Raw genomic sequence first — 22,481 nt, forward strand, 5'->3', positions numbered from 1 at the left:
AAAGGGCCTGTGCGCCTTCCCTGAAAACAGAAAACATTGCAGCTTGAACCTGCAGGGCAATGTTGTAAATCTGCTTTTATTGGTCATGTTGTTTTCTCATGACTCCACACTGAACAACAGCTCACATGCTTGCGATAAACACATGCAGGTCCACGCACAGTCACAGTGCTACAAGACCAGTGATGGGAGATTGCTGACAACACTAATTTGGCAAATGAGAACAGAGTGACGTGGAGAAAGCAGTAACATCTAGGACGTGCTGAAGCATGGGTGACCCATTTTAATACGGCTAGAACTATTACATGAACCTGACATACAACAATATATCAAGAGTTAACTACAAGCAACGCTGTACAATTATAAAAGCTAACTATACAGCACTACCTGTATATACCTGGGGCAGTTGTGGGCTGGAGGTTAGGGAACTGGCCCTGTGACCGGAAGGTTGCCGGTTCAATCCCCAGCGCCAACAGTCCATGACTGAGGTGTCCTTGAGCAAGACACCTAACCCCCAACTGCTCTCTGGGCGCCATGGATGGAGCTGCCCACCGCTCCGGGCAAGTGTGCTCACTAGTGTGTGTATGTGGTGTTTCACTTCACGGAAGGGTTAAATGCAGAGGTGAAATTTCCCCGTTTGTGGGATTAAAAAGTGTCACTTAACTACCTGAAGAGAATAAAAGAACCACAAACATGCAAGCAGATTTAAAGAAATGGAGGACATATTTTAAAATGAACTGAACAAAGACATGAACCTGACATACAACAATGCTCAAAAGGCTTGCACCATTACTTGTTGTTATCTACTGTTATGTCTTATCTTCCTCCAAATCTAGTAAACCCACAGACCAGAAAGGAGGTCAGGGTTCTTCCATTTCTGAACAAGAAAATGGAGAGACTGAATTTTGTGGTGCCCCGCACAAAAGCTGTCTTTACAAAAAAAAAAATGAATGGAGCCATCGCTGTGAAGGTCCCCTAGTCTGCCATTCAGTGAGCAGGCACAACCTTCACTCCGACAAACGTCCTGAAAAACTAACTGTAACCCAGCGCATCTCAGTCAGTCTGAAGTACAGAATCGTCATGGCAACGGCAGGATTGAGAAGCGGCTGGGGAAGAAGAGAGAGGCCTCTGTGTGTGTCGGTATGCTTCTCATTCAGCGCGTGATGCCGTTCACCATGCCAAGGCTGCAAGAGCTGACAGACAGGGCACAATCAGTTCAAGCAAGCAGTGAGAAAGTGAAAGAAAGAAAGAACAAAAAGACAGAACAGTGATGTCATTAGGGATGACAGTGGCTGCGGAGGGGGATTTTTTTGGACACTAACAGAGAAACCGTTCTTTTTGTATACTTGTTAAGAAGGCAAACTGGCTTACTTAGTCACCCTCTTGGATGAATGGAGATTTGTTACAGAGATTCGTTTACACAATCAAGTCAGGGGAATTCCGAGTATAACATATCATGTACCCCCAGTGCCCATCTGTACACCTACAACAAGGACTATGCTTTCATTTTTAAAGCAAATATAGAATAATGTGATATTTACCATTACCAATAACAAAGAAATTCATTTTGCCTGTTTATTTCTTGGGGTTTGTTTTATCCATCGCCATCACCGTTGTTAAATAACTGTATTGCTCGAGAACAAAACCGAGCTACAAATCAGGGACACAGTGAGAAGAAATCAGGTTTTTCATGAAAAACACAAAGCTGTGACCCAGGTCATTCTCTCAATAAAATACAGAGAAGAACTGGAACTTTCTGTTAACCCCAAAGTGAAGATTAGAGTTATTCTTCAGAAACTTTGGTGAATCCAGTCCCTTCAGGGTGTTTTAGCATATCTGCTCCTTCAGTCACTATACAGCATTGTATGTCCCCAGGCTCTGTGCGTGAATAAAGTTCTCTGGTGACTTCCTTCCACTGAATACTGATTTCCATCTCAGCATTGACTGCCTGGGCTGATGTATTTAGCACTTAGTAGACCACGGTTCTCCCCATGGCTGCATGGATTTCTTCGGGGTTCTCCGGTTTCCTACAGTCCAAAGACATGCAGTCAGGCCGGTTGGACGTGCTAAATTGCCCCTAGGTGTGAGTGAATGTGTCTGTCTGTCTGCCCTGCGATGGACTGGCGACCTGTCCAGGGTGTATCCTGCCTTCTGCCCAATGACAGCTGGGATAGGCACCCCCCCACCCCCCCAGAAGGAGAAGAGGCTTAGAAGATGTGTGTGTGTGTGTGTGTGTGCTCCTTCAGTCACTATACAGCATTGTATGTCCCCAGGCTCTGTGCGTGAATAAAGTTCTCTTGCGACTTCCTTCCACTGAATACTGATTTCCATCTCAGCACTGACTCCCTGGGCTGATGTACTTAGCACTTAAGCAAGGCTCTGCACTGCCACTAAAGCAAGACATACATAAAGACAGTTTCATTTGAGGTCTGGTGCCGACAATAAAAGAGAATGGCAATATGCTACTGCTGAATTGCAGACAACACAACAGGGTGCTATAATACTTGCCACTGGGCTACAGGAGGAAAAGAACAATATGCTGCAAACTACATGGGTAGTTAAAACGGTAAATCTCCACACATGAGACAGGATTACGCTGTTTTCTACAGACCGTATTGTTCCTTGTTATTAATTTCATAAATCATACCAAATCATGGCAAAAAAAATTATTTGAGCACTCTGATTCTGAAAATATTGCCTTCACTGGATTATCGGTATCTGGCCATTACTAGTAGAAAACGCTAGCTTAGACAAACTAAAATCTGTGACAAATCCAGCCTGAAATATCCCAGAAGTGCTTGTTGTGCAACATAGAGACGTAAAACAGGCCGCGTAACAAAAGTGACCACAAGTGCCCTAACGACAACAAAAAGGTATAATATTAGCATCACAATTCTTTAAATTTTGTTATTAATTTATTTCAAGTTATTATATTAGTTATTTTTATGAAAGAGCAAGTTATTAAAAATCCCTTTTGCATAAATCATGCTTATGTATTACCATTTAGACTATGAAGGGGCTACCAATGCTCAAAGATATCCATTTGATTCATTTACTTCATCTGTGGGCCTACACAAATAAATACATATTCCTAATACTAATCAAGGTACATGTAATCACAATTTCTACATTTTCTAAAGGTTTGTGTGTCGGCACTGGCCCACAGTTACCATATGTGTGCATCCTAATGTTACTTTCTGTAGTGTAGAGGTAGGTAGAGTTTAAGCAAGGTACTTTTTGGTGGGCACCTCAAGAAAAACACTCCCATTAAACATGGCTAATCTTAAAAGACAGTAAAACATGTTGTGCTGGTACTGGAATCCGCCGATGAGGGTTTCAGCATGACTGTAAGAAAAGTTAAAGTGCTATTGCACCATCTCTTTCTTGAAAAGGTACTGAAAGATCCAGAATTTCAAAAATAGACTGGACAAACATTCAGCACATCTCATATCTCTAGCCTCAGTCAGAGCAGAGTCACGACAGACCTTGAGAGGTTAAATATCTACCAGCGAGACCAAAAACGGACCCCATATGTTCCCTCTCTCATGCACGCAATGGTGACATGAGAGTTGATCGTCCTTGTGGAAAACCGGTTCACACAGTGCTCTGGGGTACACACTGCAGGGTTAGTGGTTAGCTGTCTGCTCCCAACTGTGCAACTTAAGCAAGGATGTGGGGGTGTGAGAGAGCCTGGCCAGAAAAGGCAAAACTTTCCCAGCTCATTAACACTTTGTATACAAATCCTAGTGGAGTTTGTGATGGAAGTCAGGTCTACATGTCTTCTTCCATAAAAAGACTGGCCTTTGTGGTTAAATTTCGAAGTGTCAGCAGCCTCCAATTCAAGCAGTGACATGACTAGCAAGGTTCACTAAAGAAAACAGATATTTAGTTATTCTAGCTGGAAACTGCCTCACAGATTATTTTGACATATCACCATGGCCTATGAGAGAGTTTTTCAACCCAATGTCTGTCTCCTTTTCCCACAAAGTTATAATGGACAGCTTGCAAGAGAGAGAGCCTTAAGCTTAAAGAAAAAAACTGATTTGATGCTTCACTTTGACTTCCACTGCAATCATGTTACAAGTCAACGAATGTTTCTGTGTTATAGACGGAAAGTGGTCATCATTCGTACGCTACACATGCAGCAGACCTTGATCGTGACCCTGCTGAAAATTATATGTTTAAAGTTTTTGATCAGCACATATCCTGCTTGCATGCTGTCCAGCTCAGGCACTCCAAACAGACTGAGGTATCTCTCTGGAATGCTGCCCCTCCCCTCCTCCTGTCCATAGCCTGGCCCAGCCCTGCCTGCCTCTGGACGTGTTTTGACTCCAGCTCCAGGACTGCATGCTCTCATTTGCGGCATTGTTCTTCTATAAACAAAAGTCCCCCCCCTTCCATGCTCGGCGGCTTAGAACAGCAAGGGACGAAATAGAAGAGAGAGAGAGAGAGAGAGAGAGAGAGAGAGAGAGAGAGAGAGAGAGAGAGAGAGAGAGAAGGACTGGGTCTAATCTCAAGTTTGCTTCCTCTTCCAGTCCACTCTGATTCTCCTCCTTCTATAAGGCCTTTCCTTCCCACCCTCTCTGTCATTCATTAGCTGGGGTTGTTGACTCTGAACGTCCTGTCTCACTGAGGTCACATCTGACAGACGCTTATCTGAACCGGATTCGTGTGGCGACACAAAGGAACAGGAGCTAAGTGACGGGCCAGGAGCCGAGAAATCAGGACATTCTAAGATTCTCAGGGAAGTTGCTAAAACCCAAAGCTTAAGTACGAGTTATTCTTGTTTCACTTCCATCTTCAGATTCTGCAGCTTCCTTTTAAACAGCGGACAGATCTGCAGTTTTACTCGGGTTTTGTATGGCACCTGGCCTCAATTGAAAGTTTAAGACGTATTCCACCCCCCCCCCCCCAATCTGTACTGTAAATATGGACCCACCTCCACATATCTGTGATTCATAGGAATTTTTTTTGTGGGGGTAGTCTTATCTGTAACTACTGGCTTATTATAATGAATGCTAGTGGGCTTACATGTAATCGAAAAAGCATGCTGAAATAGACTGTGAGTCACTGTGGGCTTTCTGGAGGCTGAAGAATAATACTGGAGAAACCTCTTCCTACGGTTGGGCAATATGACAATATATATATATATATATATATATATATATATATATATATATATATATATATAAAATACACAAAAACACACACACACACATTTTATATATATATTACATCACAATACAATATACTTTTCTGAACATAACATGCACATCACTAGTATCTGTAAAACACAGACTGAGCAAAATTAGTGCCATTATTGATAGTTTGATATTTTACATTTATTTTAATGTAGCACTACATTTTTTTCTGTTCCAACTGATCAGATATCTGGAAAAACAATGAATGCATGAATGGCCAACTTCTTGAAGTAAATGAACGTGGCAGATTCCTGTTGTATTTCAGGTCAACGTTCATCTAGTGATCAGTGAAGCACAGAAGAGTTCTCTCACTCCCTCCACTCTTGAGGGGAAGCCCCTTTTGCACTGGCCATTGGAAATAAAGGGAAAGTGGTGGTAAAGACACCCAGCCACAAAACACACAGCTGTAGTGGGTTCCCATGACAAACCTCCATAAACAAAAGGAATAACTGGAAGAAGTGGTCTCACAGAGTCTATAAGGGAAGCCAAAGTTAAATCCAAGATGCACGATGCATTCAAAACGTGTATTTTGAAACCACCAAGCCTTCTTTTTTTTAACTGTTCTAAAAGTAGAGGTGCTGTAGAGGGAAAAGAGACTTCATGCTGGACTGAAAGCAAATGAAGAACCTGTAGGGTTGGTTAACGTTCCTAATTGGGGCTGCTCTATCAGGGGGTGGATTTGTCATGATCTGATAAGGACCTTCAAAAAAAAAAAACAATATAAAGACTGGACAAGGAACAAGGTGACAGTAGCCACGTTTACATGCAGCCTGATAATCCGTTAATAATCCGACTAATAGCTCAATCGGAATAGACTAATCCGATTGAGGCCTTTCGGAATACAATTTCTATCTGATGCCTGAATCCGATTACACGCCAATCGAAAGGTGTAAGAATCACAAACGCGCCAACTGGAAACTCATCTCACGCCGACTGGACCTCACGTGTTGTCATGGTAACGTAAATGAATGCATGAATGGCCAACTTCCTGAAGTAAATGAACGTGGCAGATTCCTGTTGTATTTCAGGTCAACATTCATCTAGTGATCAGTCAAGCACAGAAGAGTTCTCTCACTCCCTCCACTCTTGAGGGGAAGCCCCTTTTGCATGCGTGTCATTTTGCATCGGATTATTTGAAGTGGGCATGTAAAGATTTTCACCAGATTGTTGAACAGAGTCAGCATAAACACGTCCGTCTGGATCTGTAATCCGATTGTATTAAATCGGATTGGCAAAAATCTTTGCATGTAAACACAGCCAATGCTTTCCCATTAAAAAGATAAGCAAGCCCCAAGCCTACGACTCTGAAAAATAGTGCTGAGAAAATAACGCCTCGAATAGTACGCCTGTTTTATTTCAGGTAATTCATCATCCAATACCATTTCTTCTGTCATCTACTTTCCTGGTTGAAGTTAGACTTTGATTGAAGGAAGCTGGTCTCCCAGCAGAACTTAAAGAACATGGTACTGAAGGGGTCTCTAAGCACATTTTGGCTCTTCAGACTAATATGATGTAATGGAGTAGAGCTGTAGAGGAATGGGAGTTCACTAATCTCTTTAGCAGAGACAGAAGGTTTGGTGAGCTTAGAGATGTTAACGGCAAGACACATTCCTCTGCTCAAGGAGGACCGTTTTAAATGGTTTACACTTCATCGTACACCAGAATTTCCCCATCATTCTTTTTAACAAAACAGTCATATGGCACAGTAGTACACATTCATTTTTACAGATGTTAACGCCTTAAAAGGCCCGCCAAAGTTTTATCTCACACTTCTATAGCCTTAGAGTAGCTCAACCAGTTTGCAGTGCATTGAAGTGCATTGCAGCTACTGAATAATAAGCCTGCAATTATAAGGCCCAAGTGAAAACAAAATGTATGTCATGGCATGTATGTCAAGAAGTCATTTAGTCTTAGAAAATGTTCTTTTCACAACTACAATTCAATTATATTACAAGCAAGTAAAACAAACACAGCAAAAGAACTTGAGACAGCACACCAATACACAGACACAGCTTAAGCTGGACTGTGAAAGAGAGTAGCACTGCTGTACTGGCCAAAACAACTGACAAGGTGATGGAAAGGCACAGAGGAATGTCACATACAAGACGGCATCACCTCACACATCTTCTTTTACCAGAAGGACTCGCACATTCCACCATAACAGCAACTACACACGCCATATGACAAAGAAAACAGCTTGCATCATTTAGCTCAACAACACATTTTCCAGGTCCTAACTAAGGTGATGACGGGTATTACATCAGGTGACAGATGGAGAGCGTTTCTTCAGTCCTGGATGAGAACCTAGATTTCATAATACTTTTCCATCCAATTTTCACCACTCAGGCAGTTGAAGAAGAATGGAGCCAAACCCTCAGCTGGGCATGCAGAGCTTAAGCTTAAGCTAAAAAAATGGTAAAATTCTCCACAACCACCAGACAGCACAAACTAGTTTCAAACCTGTCTGTAAATAAACTGGTCAACCAAAACCCTCAAAGCAAGTTACATCAAATAGTAAATTCAATTTGGGTGGCCTACATTCACGTCTGGCTGTAGTATGACTAAAGGAAAACAATGAATGACAATCATTAAGTACTTCAATTTTATTTACACGAAGTAAATAATATTGTGCTTATGGCATTTGGGTGAAGGTTGTGCGTCCCTTTAGGGCGACTGTGCAGTACCAATGTGATGTGTGTGGAGATTAGCAATAATCATTATCACTGAATCAATACTTCATCTTTTTTATATTTGATAAGCTGAAGTAGAAAAAAGACCAGAGGAGCCAATGTGAAAAGAACACTATCAAAACTATGAACACAACTATTTGTATTCAAATTTTTCACATATAGACATACTGGACTGCACTAAATCCAGGCTTCAATGTGCTCTCTGTGTAACAAACTATGCAGTTGCTCAGTGTTCTTTAAGTCTTCTAATAGCATCCATGATATGTTTATATTGCGCTGTAATTTATTACAATAATGACAAAATATCATCACCTTGCCCAACACTAGCTGTAGCCAAGAATTTTGCCTCAAAAATGGTCAACACTAGAGACGGCATATCGGTGTTGATTTGTTTTGGTGTCATTACAAGCAGAAAACGCTGGCACCAGAGGTAGGGGCGGAAGAATGAAACTATTTTTTTGCATTTAGTCTTACGGAGTAATAGAGTTTTTTGTCTGAGCCTGCTTTTAGAGACTCACTGTAAGCAAAGTGCTCATTTTAAAGCTTAGTAATTTTTCAAAAATAAATAAAACATATAAATTACATTTTAAAAGGATCATCTCTAATCAATGCAGAGGAAACGTATCCTCTCGATTGCATCCTAAAAGCTACCCTTTCAATTTACCCTGTCAGATTTTTTTTTTTCCTTCGGCCGTTTAGCAATTTGCACCAAAAAGAATAACTTTACTTCTAGCCAGCAGGGCAGCAGTACCAGGAATGTAAAATGTTCGTTCTATACAAGTCTCGCTGAACCACAGCAGCGAAGCAGAGACAGGCCCTTTCATGCTGTGAACAGAGAACACTGGCAGCCTGTAGTATCAGAGGCTTCACTCGGAGTGAAAGAGGTCTGCTCTGGTAGAATCAGACTAAACAACACAAGCCTGAGGAAGGGTGGAAGACCGCCCAAGTGCTACTGTACCTGCTGCAGGTAAACACACTTGATCCTACAAGAGACCACCACTGTGTGTGGTACAAGCGCTGACTATATAGCTCATGTCTGGTCTATGCCCCAAAGGCCCAATGCTTCATATGAGCCCAAGAGATGGACCAATAAAGAGAAAAAACTTCTTCATTATGCCTTTAGCTCGCAGCAGTGAAAATCACTCAAGGCACCAAAAAAGTTCAGAGTGATGCAGGGCACTTCCAAACAGCAAGATGAGAAAAGTGTGGTATGCTGAAAAAAAGCTGCTTAAAAGTTGATTTAAATTAACTGAACTAAAATGTGCACATTTGCTCTACATGAATGAAACGTGTTTAAAATATTAAGTTGGAGTACAGTTGAATTCTGTAAATTCAACCACTTTCCCCCCCCAGTGTAAAAGATTAACAAGTGACTCGGATGCCATCTCGGACTCCATCTCCCAGACAGCATCGGGAGATCACATGACAAGCGCCCACGTCACTACCAGCGCTCGCAGTCTCCTGATTATTGATCTGACGCACCTGTACAGGTTGACCTACTTTGGCACTATTTAAGACTGGTCCAAAGTAGGGTTCGGTGCGAGGTATTGCTTCGCCACCATAGGAACATACTGAGCGATTTCTATATCTCCTATGATTACATGTTATGACCCCTTTCTTTCGTTCCTACCGACTTTGTGTTTTGGTTTCACCGTTTTGAACTTTAGCTGGCAGTTTTTGGCTTTTTCGTGTTTTGACTTGGAACTGGTTTTGTGGATTTCGAATTCTGTCTATCCCTGGTATATTGTTCGCTTCATCCGCGTTCGTCTCTCCCCTGTCAAACGTTACATCAATAACCAACCACAGTGATGCTCAGGACAGTAATGACATAGAACTCATGTCTGCTCTGTGCCTCAAAGGTCCAATATCCATCCATCCATCCATCCATCCATCCATCCATCCAATATATGTGCCAGAAAAGAACTCAGATAAGAGGTAAGGAGGAAAATGTCTGTACAGTGATTTATACACAACATACAAAATTTAAGCATGACTAAGTAATCTAAAATTCACAACTAATTCCCCGCTGAAGGTATTTATTTGTCTGATAAAAAAAAATCCAAAGAGAAAAGGACTGAAGAATATCTTGTTTGTTGAACTGACCAACTTGTGCATAAAGAGAACATTAGTGGTAAACATCAACTTCAGTGAAAAAGAGGAAAATATGGTCAATGGTCAAACACCTTTGTGTAGCATTGCAGGCTGTGCTTTGTAAAGCCATGAGTTAATTGTGCTGTTGTTTTTTGTTTTTGACTAGATGGAAACGGTGAAAAGAAAAAATAACACTGGCCAACTGGCAGGTGCAACATGCTTGAGTGAAATTCCAAGGGCAATCTGAAAGAAAGAGAGAGACACAGAGAGAGAAGGAAAGAGAGACAGACAGACATTCAGAGATCGTCTTCCAGTACAAGGGTAACGGCTAGCACTTTGAACACCTGGGGTTTACGAGCGCAGATGTTGGCAACAGGCACGCCACCTCGGCATCTGCAGAACATTACCGAGAGAGTCAGACAAGACTCTAAAAGAACAAGGCCTTCAAGGCCTCGCTGCCGAAATTAGAGAATTAGACTGTGCTTGGGAAACGTCTGCAAACATTACAGCTTTCAGGCAGACTTGTGGTGAGAGCCACTCAGACTTGACACAGCTGGTACTGGGATGTGAGATGGTTAGGAGACTGCATTCATGAAGTGTCTCAAACGTGCTGATCCAGGATCTTATTTCACTCGCATCCATTACAGTGCACGTTTGTCTGCTAAGAAGTCAAACTGACCCTGAAACAGGGATGCTTCATACAGGCCCAGGCAGACACTGGCCTGCCGAGGAAAGGCTCTTAGTCATGGCAAGGTTCCAATCAGGCACAATTATTTTGGTCAAATGATTCACCAGAATCAGAATCAAGGTGTTCACAGAGATGCAGAACATTTTAAAACTGCGAAGACTAAAGCTAGTTCAGTAACTTAGCCTTTATTTTTCACTGTTAGAGTCAGCTAACTTCAGCTTCACATGAATTCTCAAGGGCAGACAGAAAGCCAACTATCCATTAAGGTAAAGTAACAACCAAGGTAGTCCATGAGGTGAGATGCACTGCATCTGGCACAAATAGTAAAAAGAACCACCTTAATACTTAAATAATATCTATATTTTCAAAAGAAGGTTTTATAATATATTTTAAGCTGCATTTTTGCGCTGACAGTTTACTCTCAGTGTAAATATCATATTGTATCATTCAATTACAGCCACTCAATTTAATAAGCGCAGATATCAAACAATACGTTCAACAGACTGGAGCAAATGAAGTACTCATTTAATCTTGATTATGCTGCATAAACTATATACATTAAATAAGCAATCCCACAATAAGGGCAGACTCTCCATCCTCTGAAAATATTGCTTCCTCTTTACCTCATGATTTAGAGCAGAGAGGAACAGCTTGTAAGTTTATATTGGCTCAGGGCTAAAAAGTTCTACAAAATACTGTATTTTTATATTGTTGGAGCATTAACATATTAAAAAGGCATTTAATGAGACATTTTAGGCACTAATACAACACGTACTATATTAAAACAAATTATGAACTTGTGTTTCACCCCTGCCTTCTGCCTAATGACTGCTGGGATAGGCTCCGGCACCCCGTGTGTGTGTGTGTGTGTGACACCCCTACAGCTTAAAGTATTTGCTTATCTTATATGCAAATCAATAAACTCACTTCACATCATTTGGGTATGCACATAACACATTGCACGTCTAGCTGTGACTAAATTCTCATCTTTAGTTTTTTTTTATTTTATTTTATGAGAATAAAGACCGTTACTGGCCCTAGAACTGATCAACTGTTTCACTAAACTGGCATCGAGAAGCTACTTAAGACGCTACGGAACCTGCTGCTCACCTGCCAGCGGTGACCTCTACTCTGTCTCCGTGTTCGGAAAGGCCACAGTGTGTGTGTCTGCCAATAATTCCCTCTCTATATCTGGCCCTCACAGTGAGCCAGACACTCGAAAGCATGACCGCTTCAGCCTTTGTCCTTCCCGCAGAGCAGCTGAACCAACAGGAAATCCAGTCCCAGTCCATTAATTGGTGGAACCATTTCAATCATTTAAGAGCCCTCAGTTGGAAAAGAAAAACATTTACAAATGATGTGCAATTGCGGCACTTTTTTTTTTTGCATGCTTTAGGTTTGTTTTCGCTGCTATTTAAACAGAACATGGAAATGTTTGGTCAAATGCAGTTCTGAAACTTGGCAGCAGAGTCAGCTCAACACAGCTAATGGTTGTTTTCACTGCACATACTATGTGAATACAGCCACTCAGCGTATTATCTGATCTTCAATTTAAAAAAAGGCCGTTCAAAAATTCTTTGCCACGACCTATAAAGTTATGCTGCGCTAATGCTGAATAAACCTATTAAATCTCAGGGCTAAAGGCGTGATAATTTCACACGTTATATTTCCAGCAAGCACAAAATCCACAATCCAAAGTCTGCTTTCACAGTATGGAAGCTTATAAAGACCAAAACTGTTCAAGACTGACAAAAAAAAAACCTTAATAAGAGTAAATCAAATAAATCAGACGCATTCAATTCAAACCCACATTCAGCAGGTAACTAGGCAAAGCAAATATCGTAATGCAAAATTAATGATGAACCTTAATACAACACAAAGAAAACCTTAATACAACACAAAGAATTACAAAAGGCAAACCTAATTTACGCACCACAAAGACTCAAAAAGACTTGCACACACATCATTTTAATCACTGGAAAATAAAGAGCTTTCAAAACTTGGTGAGAAGCTACACTGAATATTTATAAGATCAAGGAGGTTTGTTCTACACAGACATCCTCCAACACAACTATACAGGCTATACATTTAGTAGGAAGTATTATTTGCCTGTGTGTCTGCGAGCAGCCCTTTGCAACATGATGTACTGCCTACACAAAAGCATTTCACACTATCCACATATACGCTACCAAAATATACGGTTTAAAATCCAGACTAGACATGGCACCAGGCACTGGGCTGATACCAAAAAATGCTGGACCAGATATCAGAAGGAAAAAAAAAGATTATAAATCTAATCCAATCATTTCAGAAATCTCGCCTGAATCAGAACCGTGTGATGTGATGTTGGCTGTAAGTCCTCCTGTGGAAAGTTTAGTGATTTGAGCATGACAGCCTTCTCCTGGATATGGACGTTTCCGATGGTGATAAACTGTGCAGAAAACACCAGTTTTCTAATGTATTAGTCACAATTATTTCTGCTAATAACCATCTAAAATTGTATGATCATAACAAGTCTATCTAAAATCGTAATTATTGCCTGAACTGTCTTTTTGTTCATTCTGTTCAGCCACTGAAGTACAAAGCATATTGCCATATCGGATGGTTAGCCGTCCTGCATCCTAGCTGTCAATACTCAGCAGCTCCTAACTGACAGCAGACACAGCTTGATCTCAAATATATAAACATTACTCACCCCTGCCCTCTAAAACTTCCCAATCCAATTGGAAATTAAAACGTCTCTAAAAATGTTATGCGCTTTCTTTTATTTACATCCGACAGAAGAAAACACCCCATTCGTATTCTGTGTTGCAATGTAAACATGAGTGCGTAAGATAAGAACTATCAAAAAACTACGATCAGGGGTTTATATAATAACAGTGACGAGCTCAAGCAAAGTTCTTCGTATAAAAATAGCTCATTTTGAAGCTTATTACTTATTTCAATGAAAGCACTGGGTCTGTACCTGCTTTCCACTTCCATAACGAAGCTGCAGAGCGACCCCAGAACCAACAGCACATGACTGAGGTGTCCTTGGGCAAGACACCTAACCCCCAACTGCTCCCCGGGCGCTGCAGATTGGGCCGCCCACCGCTCCGGGCAAGTGTGCTCACTAGTGTGTATGTGGTGTTTCACTTCACAGATGGGTTAAATGCGGAGGTGAAATTTCCCCGTTGTGGGACTAATAAGGGTCACTTAATCTTAACTTCCTCTGTTTAAAAGCTAGCAGACATCTACAGGGTGAGTCAAAAATGACCCCAGAGAGAAAAGTGGATAATAAAATAAAAAATTAAATAAAACCTGTCCTGTGACTTTTGGCTCACCCTGTATTGTTTGGAATAAATGAACCTAAAGGATTTTGGAAACACTCAAATAAGCCTGAGGGGTTTTGTATCTGTTCATTGCTTTAACAGTGGTGTCAACAACGGCCACAAACAAAAGCCCACAGGTTTATTCAAGAGACTAATACACACGTCATCACAATCAAGACAAACCACGTTCAAAAACTAATCGAAGTCAGGGCCTTTACATTTTCCAGATGTGCCACCATCGTTACCAAAGCAACTGCTTTCAAGCTGAAAATAACCCCCACCTCCCGAGTTTGATTTTCCAGTTCGATTCAAGAAGGCCTCTTTCTCCGAAGAGGGACAAAAGCTGTCTTGCCATTGTCAGTTTTCTTCAGTGAAGTCACGATGATGGGATAAGCTCCTCACAAAGCTCAAAAATGTCATGACCACGGAAGGTCAAACTAGGGCAGAGCTGTGAAAATCAACTTAATCTCTTTATTCACAAACACCTCACTAGATACAGGCATGGTAACCTGGCTCAAACAAGCGGCTGAGCCCTGAACCGAAGCAACTCTCTCCTCCACTTTGTTCCACCAATGACCATACTAGCTTCAATATTGCATTTGGCTACTCCAGACGAATGGAAAACCCTGGAATCTGCCTCAGCGCTGATCCTGGACGGACATCAAACGCCGACGCGGTCATCTCTCTCTCTCTCTCTCTCCCAGTCAAGACACACAGACCCTCGGGCTCGGTTAGCTGTGATACTATTCAAACAGCACAAACCAACCAAACAGACCTGAAAGCTAGAGAAGCAAAGGCACCCGGAGCCAAAGGAAACCCCCTCAAGGCACAATGAAAAGCTGGCTGGGCCAATTCAGAAACAACCAGACGATCAAAAGTGACAAGCTACGACGGTTTTAGTCTAACGTTACACTTCACACACCACATCTATCTGCAACTACAGACTGTATGAGGTTCGCAAAGTCAGCTCGTCTCCCTCTTTTAACGTGGCAGTAACGGAAAAGAGGCACATTCCCTGCAAAACAGGGCACTTTCTCTAGCAAACAGGCCTGATTTTACTTTAACACGAGTCGGAGAAGTTTGTGGGATTTGCTAAATCGAAATCGATTAATGAAATTAACGTTAAGGCGGCCTCTTTAGATCGATCGAGTCTTCCTAGATTAACCTACGTGTTATTGGAAACTCTGCAAACCACAATCAAGTGAATATGAATTTGAATACTAAACAGCCGACCCGACGCATGAGCAAATTATAACCTGATCACTTATCGACCACCGCAGAACAGATAATGGATAATATTCAAGATAAAAACAGGGCTGCTCAGAGAAAGTGACTTTGGGCAGGGACTCCGGCTTGCCAAGCTAACCTAGTTAGCAAAACAGTCGCTCAGTTTAGCCTAGTAACTCCACTGAGAGCTTACTCTGAAGGAATTATCCTCTTGAACGGTTTGGTAGGACAAGAAATAAAATGGTGTGGTCGAGAAAAGCAGCATTTAACCCAACAATGTTCGCCACAGCGGCTGCCCTGCTAGCCAGGCTAGGCTAGCCAAGTTACCACTAACCTTAGCAAGACTAGCTAGCTCATTATGGCAAATACCCCGCAAACGCGCTTTGTGAAATGACCAAATACATCAGCAAACCGCTTTAAAAGAGACCCAATGTGATTAGCGGTGAATATCGCTTATTAACAGACCGAAATCTGGTTGAAGAGTCCCAGGCAGCAACACTTGCGAGCTAAGGCTAACACCGCCAGGTTAGCAGAAGCCGTTGTGGTGGTCGGGGGTTTGCGTCCTTACCTGTTAAACGCAGTTTCACGGGTCCGTTTCTCCTACCCCCTTGATTAGACATCTCCTTTAACTTTCCAGCTTTGTAGCCGAATTCCCGTGTGAAACGCCCGTGTGGCCTGTCCGCCCTCGTCTCTGCGCTGCGCTAGCGGGATCGCTCGCTCACAGCGAGCCGAGAATAATGGAGTCGCTGCGCTGTGGCCCGGATGTGCATCGAGCTGCCATGTCCACACCGACCAGCTCACAGTGCGTCTGCGAAGTATATCGCGGGAATAAAACAAACAAAAAAACAAACTACGCGACAATAATCCGTTCAGAACCCGAGCGTTACGCCTAATAATGCGGAGCAGCTCGTATCCCCCCCTCGGCGAGGCAGAGCGACGGAGAGCCTGTGGAAAGTTGGGCAGATAGGGACCAACTGAGGGCGCCTTCTCGCGCAGCTCGTCACAGCTAACTGAAATATGCTCAGTTCGGGGGGGGCGGAGGGGAGGGGAGGTGGGGGGTCGGGGGTAGGCTGCTCAACACTGACATCACCCGTCTCCTCTGCTCAGCTTTCCCCTAGCCTGTTCATGTCAACTCAGTGAGTTCATCACGACACCACATGTTCATTAATCGCTTTATTTACAGAGTAATAAAATTCAGACAGTTCCATATGTACAATGTAGAACAGGGGTCCATCACATAAATACTGGACAAAACAGAACATACAGAACAGCAGCAGGGGTTGGGGGGTGTAGAGTGGGGTTTAAAAGTTGAAAGTGCCTTGGTTTTCATTGATCTGGAACGCATAGCCATCGATTGTAGCTTCAGGGGCCACACATTCATCCTCTTCTTCCTGCAAAAACGAAGAACGGTATTAGAAAGCGGGAGTTTCACTGCTAGTATAACGAGACTGAAAATCACTGGGCTTTAAAAAGTCGCAAAAAAGGAGCCTCTGCTTTAAAACGGGCTTGCCTCGGCAGAGAAGTATTTCTCGATGAGGTTGAGGGAGGCCTTGTACACCATTTCATTCTCATGGGTCTGCAGGGCTTCGATTTTATCCAAGCCACCACATTCTTCAACCATCAGACACAGCTTATCGATCTCGCCAATCTTCTCAGCAGCCTAAGAGTCAAAGTCGGCACATTAAGAATAAGCCACTTAATTAAATTCATTATAGAAACGGCATTATAGATGTGGCAGGGATCGCTCCAAACTAGAGTTGCATGAAAATCAAAACTTGAGCTTCTGCAAAACTGAAAAAAATGCAGTAAACAAAACCTGCAATGTTTTATTTCAATAAGCCACTGAAATTTTACTTCCCTAAATAAAATCTTAATGAAGATGTGACAAGTGTCAAGTCTGTAAAAACTTCATAGTACCATCTGGGTTCAAGCATACTTTGCTTAATCATTTCTTTGACAACCAGTCCAAACACAATAACTTACCAAAAAGATATTACTGATTGCATCCAGAATGACAAGAATTGTCTTGCTGTCTTTGACAGACAGTAAATTAAGTAGTGGCTCCAGCACATTGGCCTGAACAAGATAGACAACTTGCTCCACGGTGCCTCCACTAGTGTAATTGGTTACTGCCCACACTGCCTCCTTCTGAGTCTTGTAGTCACCCTGGATGGACAGAAAAGTTTAAATGCAACAAAAGCATTTATCCCACCTCCATAACTCTCCACTTTAAACACATTGGCAGGTATAATTATAGATTTGAATGGTCCAACAGCATTTTACGTGCAACATTATATATGGATAATCAACCAATTACATTTCGCAAAAGCCAGTAAAGCCACTGGTCCTCGGTATCAGTTCCAGTCAGGCTTTACTCACATCACACCCACCGGGTCTCACCCCACAACTTACCCGTTTGAGAACTTCCACCAGATAGGGCACCAGGCCAGCGTTGATAACCTCCTGGATCTGCGCATCCTTGCCTGCAGTGATGTTGGACATTGTCCAGGCAGCCTCCTTCTGGATGTTGTTCTTGTGGTGCCGTAATAGCTGGGGGAACATGGGGAGAGCGCCTGCATCCAGCACTACCTGGGTCTGCTCATCTGTGCCGGTCACAATGTTGCCAATGGAGCGAAGCGATGGGGTCTGAGGATAGAATAGATTGGGTTTAACCCCGTTAGATCTAGAGATGCATGCACACCTTTCACATGTTCAGGCTATTGCGATATGAAACGTTGTAGGGATTAGTATGAAGTATTTTATGCTGTGGTCTGATAAACCTGCCTTGCTCCACCCAAATCTTATACTGGATTAGTATGGGTACTACATGCATGATTTGGGGGAACGTCACTCAAGTATATCCCACAACTGTATGGACCGTTTTTCCAGGGACCCTTCTAACTCTAAACTGTACCAGAGTAATCACTATAGAACCATCCCCGAGATCTACACCAGTCATTCGAAAATGGGTGTAGTGTAAGAAACGTGCGATTAACTGATCATTCATGTTGCCTTACCACAATAGACAGCTCTCCAGAGCCAAGCAGCTGTACCAGGCGAGGAACCACGCCTGTCTGGACCACCACCTCAATCCTGTCATTTGGGCCATCCGTCAGATACGAGACTGCCCAGCAGGTGTCTGCTAGCACCTCCTTATCACTGTGATGCAGGAGGCGGACAATGGTTGGTAGGATCTGACGCACTGCATCCAGAGGAGGTGCTGGGTTCTTGTTACGACACAGGTTAGACAAAGTCCAGGTGATGTTTCTCAAGTAGCCAGACTGTTAAAAGGGGAGGCCGAAAAAGTGAAACGGGATGAGTGAAGTTTTGATGCCACCTAGTGGTAGAAAAGTCAATTCCACAGTTCAAATGACTCATGACCCATCCTAAAGGCTCCATTACACCAGTGTGAGAACCTGTAAGACTACAGTCTCTACAGATGTTAGCAAAAATTTTTAATATAATAATCCTGAAACTATAAGAAACAATATTTGAAGACACTTCAAATATCAAGAACATCCATTATTTAACTTACTGCAAACACAGAAAGATCAGGGACGGCAAGCAGACTCAGAAGGGGAGCAACCACACCATGCTTGATGACCTTATCTCTGTAAGCAGAGCCATCACCTAAAAACACAGACAAGAAAAATGAGACAGGGTTTTATTTAACTCACTCAAGAAATAATTGTGACTTCAAGCCAACATGCATATCTGCAATTCTGCACTCACCAGCAATATTGCCCAGAGCCCAGACAGCTTGTTCACTAATATGAGGGTGAGGGGACGTGATTAGACTGATGAAAGCTGGGATAGCCCCTCCTTCCACCACCGCTGCAGTCTGGTCAGATGTTCCAGATGCAATATTAGTCAGGGCCCAGGCTGCTTCAAACTGAATAGGGGGAGAATCCACCATGCTCAGAAAGCCCACAAACTTGGGGATCAAGCCAGCACTGATTATTCGATCAATTGGAGGATGTCTCTCTCTTGACAGCAGTTTCCTATATTTGCACAAACATCAAATATGGTTATTTAAAAATAAATAAATGCCAGACATTTTCAACAAGTAACTACATGTTAGTTGCCACTCACCTTGCGGCTTGGGTGGCCTGCATCTGAGCTTCAAGACCGGTACTGTTGACTCCATTAACAATCTCTTCCACTGTCCAGTGCTGGGCCTTAGGTCAACAGTAGAAACGGGTGAGACTGTTAATCTAGCTATAGAATAGGAGCTGAATTTTTGCAGTAAATTTCTGCATTACACATCGATCCTGTTAACGCCATAAAAATGTTTGAAAAGCCATTATAAATTTTTAACCCATAATTTGAGATTGTCAGACCAAGACAATGTGAAAGTCATTCTTACATGTCTAAACTCAAATGTTAAATTTTATTAGATGACTTCACTAGTAATTCTTGGTCCCCCTCTTTTTTTTTTTACACTTTTATTAGCATTAATTCAGTGTTAACATGCATTCAGTATTATTAGAAAGTTAAAACTTTAAGTAAAGACATTTGAAATCCCTTCAAAATCAAATAAAACTCCATTCCTATATAAGAACTGACAGGAACAATTCAATTTTTACTAGCAAGAAGGAACACAGAGTGTGCTAAAAGATTGGTTGGATAGTGTAGTGGGTAACACCTCTGCCTTCTACACTGTAGACTGGGGTTCAATCCCCCACCAGGGCGTCACACTACACTATACCAATAAGAGTCCTTGGGCAAGACTCCTAACACCACCTTGGCCTCCCTGTGTAAAATGATCAAACTGTAAGTCACTCTGGATAAGAGCATCTGCCAAATGCCATAAATGTAAAATTTACTTGCCACAAATAAAAATCACATGTTAAAGTAATTATGAAGCCCTCATGACGACATCCTGCATAAATAGAATGAATGTGTGCACGCCTTAATGTGTGGAAGCAAGATTCTAATGCGTGGCCACAACTTAGTAAGATCGTGGCTTACCAAGCAAGTCATGGCCACGCATTAGTATCTCATGCTCACAACTTAATCATTTCATCCCCAAGGCTTACCAAGGCGTTGCCACGCATTATTTATTTAAAAAAAAAATTTATACAGGATGTGACCAGCTGGGCGTCATTTAAAAAAAAACAACAAAAAAACAAAACACCCCAACCCTACATTTAAAATAAATAAAAACCCTGTCAAACTGAACTGGGACGTCATGCATTAGTCTTCAATACAACACCTGCCAGCAAGAACGGAGCTTTAAAACCTGCATGATGATTATTATTATTATTATTATTATTATTATTATTATTATTATTATTATTATTATTATTATTATATTCTGTTCAAACATATTTGCATTTTTACTATTATTTCAAGTCGAATTCCTCAGATCAGCAAAGCCGGCGGCTTTTTAACGCGCTGCGTCATACCTGGCAGTTCTGACTTTTCTCTTGAAGGGGCGAAGTGGCTTCATCCGGGAGAACAGCCACATTTCTCCTCTTCAGAATCTGTTCATCCTTCTTTGCCTTACGAAGCTCGACATTGACCTCAATCCTCCGGCGCCTGAGCTCCTGAAAAACACACCCAAACCACCCGTTTACCGACAAGCCCGAAGTCAGTTTCCCATTCGAATGTTCCAGTTCCACCTTAAAAGGGACAGCGGTTACGGTCCGGCCGCCTGAGGCGTTCGAACGACTGCTGCAGCATTTAAGGTGGAACTGAAAAATTCGAACAGCTGCTGGCGAGCAGGAAGCGGACTTCAGCTCCGGCGTGTTTCGGACCTTCTTTACGGACCCGTACAGTACAAGGCAGCACCGCCAAGTCGCTCACAGCCAGCTAGCGTTAGATATTAACTCAGTAATTCACTCACGGTGGCGTCTTTTCCTTTGTTTTTGAACTGGGTCAGACGGGCGCTGTTCTCGTTGGCAGCAGACATCTTAAAAACAGCAAGCTCGGTAAGCGCTCAATGAAAGATGATGGAAAAACCTGAAAGAAAAAAAAAGAAGAGTGGGATTAGCGAAAGACGTGCTGTCGTCCCGTCACACGAGGACAAAACCTATAGAATCTATTTAGTATTTAATATTCATTACATCTATAAATATGCAAATATTAGCCAAAGACTGGCGTCATCTCGCCAGACTGATCTCAAAGTAGCCCGTTCAAAACTCCCCGCGCATCAACTTAATACCAAAAACTGTAGTGTTTATTATTTCAAAATATAAAATATATTAACACCGAAACGTGCAGAGGGTTCGCATGCACTGCTTACCGTCTTCCTCCAGAGGAACTATGCTGCTCAGCCGCTACTACAGACCTTTAAATTCCCGCTCTGAGCGACCCGATTGGTCCGTTTGAGCGAAAGCAGCTTCTGATTGGCCTGTTTTGAAAAATCACAAGCCAGAAAGGGGCGGTGCTTCTCAAGATAACGCGAGATCTTGATGTTTGAACGGCGAAAGCGGCTTAAGGCCAGTAAAGCCGGTCAAATATGCGAAATTGGACCAAAGTTTATTCACATTACAGTCTGCTTCAACATTATATCAGCTTTACAGGTGATTTGTTAGGTGGCTGAGTATTATGATCAGCGAGTGGCCACACGGCGCAAGAGGCGTGCGCTTTTATCTCCAACTTTACTCTGTGTTGTTTATAGGCTGGCATTGTTTAAGCCCCATGTGTACTTTAGCATCTTTTCATTTGTACTTACATGGGTCATCATTGGAAAACATTAGATTCTTAATTATTAAGTTCATCGTTTTTCACTCATTCGGTCTCATTTCAGGGAGGTCCCCCCAAGCCCAGACCCCGACCCCAGAGCTAAAAAAAGAATATGGATGATGCCAGAACTTTACTTTTTGATACAGGACTGTGCATAACAACTTTTTACAGCTTGGGCTACGACATAGGCTAAATTGGCCTATTCTTGGGGTCTTCTGCAAGCCTTCGTTGTACTTCGTCGCTGCTTGCTTTGCAGGTTTTATCAGTTTGCTTGAAATGTCAATGTCATGACACTCTGTCAATTTGTTTATCTCACATGACATCAGATTGACAAGTGTCTGGTATGACATCAGACTCCTGAACTCGGCCTTGATGTGCCTCATCATGCTGAAGGCTCTTTCCACATCACAACTGGAGTTCGGCAGCACCAGTAGCAGTTTCATCAGCTTGCGCAGCTCACAGCTCGGACCTTTGACAGTTTGCCCCAGAACTCATCAACTGGTAAATTTCTGTAATTTGGGACCCGTGCTTCCAGGTTAGTTGAGACATAATCTAGGACTTCCAAGCGGAGTTTTTCTCTGGCATC

At 42.4% G+C, this 22,481-nt stretch overlaps 2 protein-coding genes across 2 annotated transcripts in view; both read right to left on the reverse strand.

The window, feature by feature from the left end:
- smurf2 (SMAD specific E3 ubiquitin protein ligase 2) overlaps positions 1 to 16,203 on the reverse strand; it is a 61,314-nt gene extending 45,111 nt beyond the window's left edge. The window contains exon 1 of the mRNA XM_017705665.2: positions 15,774 to 16,203. Within this exon, the coding sequence (XP_017561154.1) occupies positions 15,774 to 15,825 (52 nt within the window). The 5' untranslated portion in view covers positions 15,826 to 16,203. The remainder of the gene's footprint in view (positions 1 to 15,773) is intronic.
- A 162-nt stretch (positions 16,204 to 16,365) lies between these two features.
- kpna2 (karyopherin alpha 2 (RAG cohort 1, importin alpha 1)) lies at positions 16,366 to 21,527 on the reverse strand. The gene is made up of 11 exons (XM_017705597.2): positions 21,453 to 21,527; positions 21,054 to 21,169; positions 20,614 to 20,754; positions 19,298 to 19,383; positions 18,938 to 19,206; positions 18,741 to 18,835; positions 18,223 to 18,486; positions 17,618 to 17,851; positions 17,189 to 17,371; positions 16,716 to 16,865; positions 16,366 to 16,596 (listed from the first exon to the last, which is right to left on the reverse strand). Exons 2-11 carry the CDS (start codon positions 21,117 to 21,119, stop codon positions 16,507 to 16,509), a joined length of 1,578 nt encoding a protein of 525 aa, XP_017561086.2. The 5' UTR covers positions 21,120 to 21,169; positions 21,453 to 21,527; the 3' UTR covers positions 16,366 to 16,506.
- Between the last annotated feature and the right edge of the window lie 954 nt (positions 21,528 to 22,481).

This window comes from Pygocentrus nattereri, chromosome 14 (assembly GCF_015220715.1).
Source record: "Pygocentrus nattereri isolate fPygNat1 chromosome 14, fPygNat1.pri, whole genome shotgun sequence".
Lineage (NCBI taxonomy): Eukaryota > Metazoa > Chordata > Actinopteri > Characiformes > Serrasalmidae > Pygocentrus > Pygocentrus nattereri.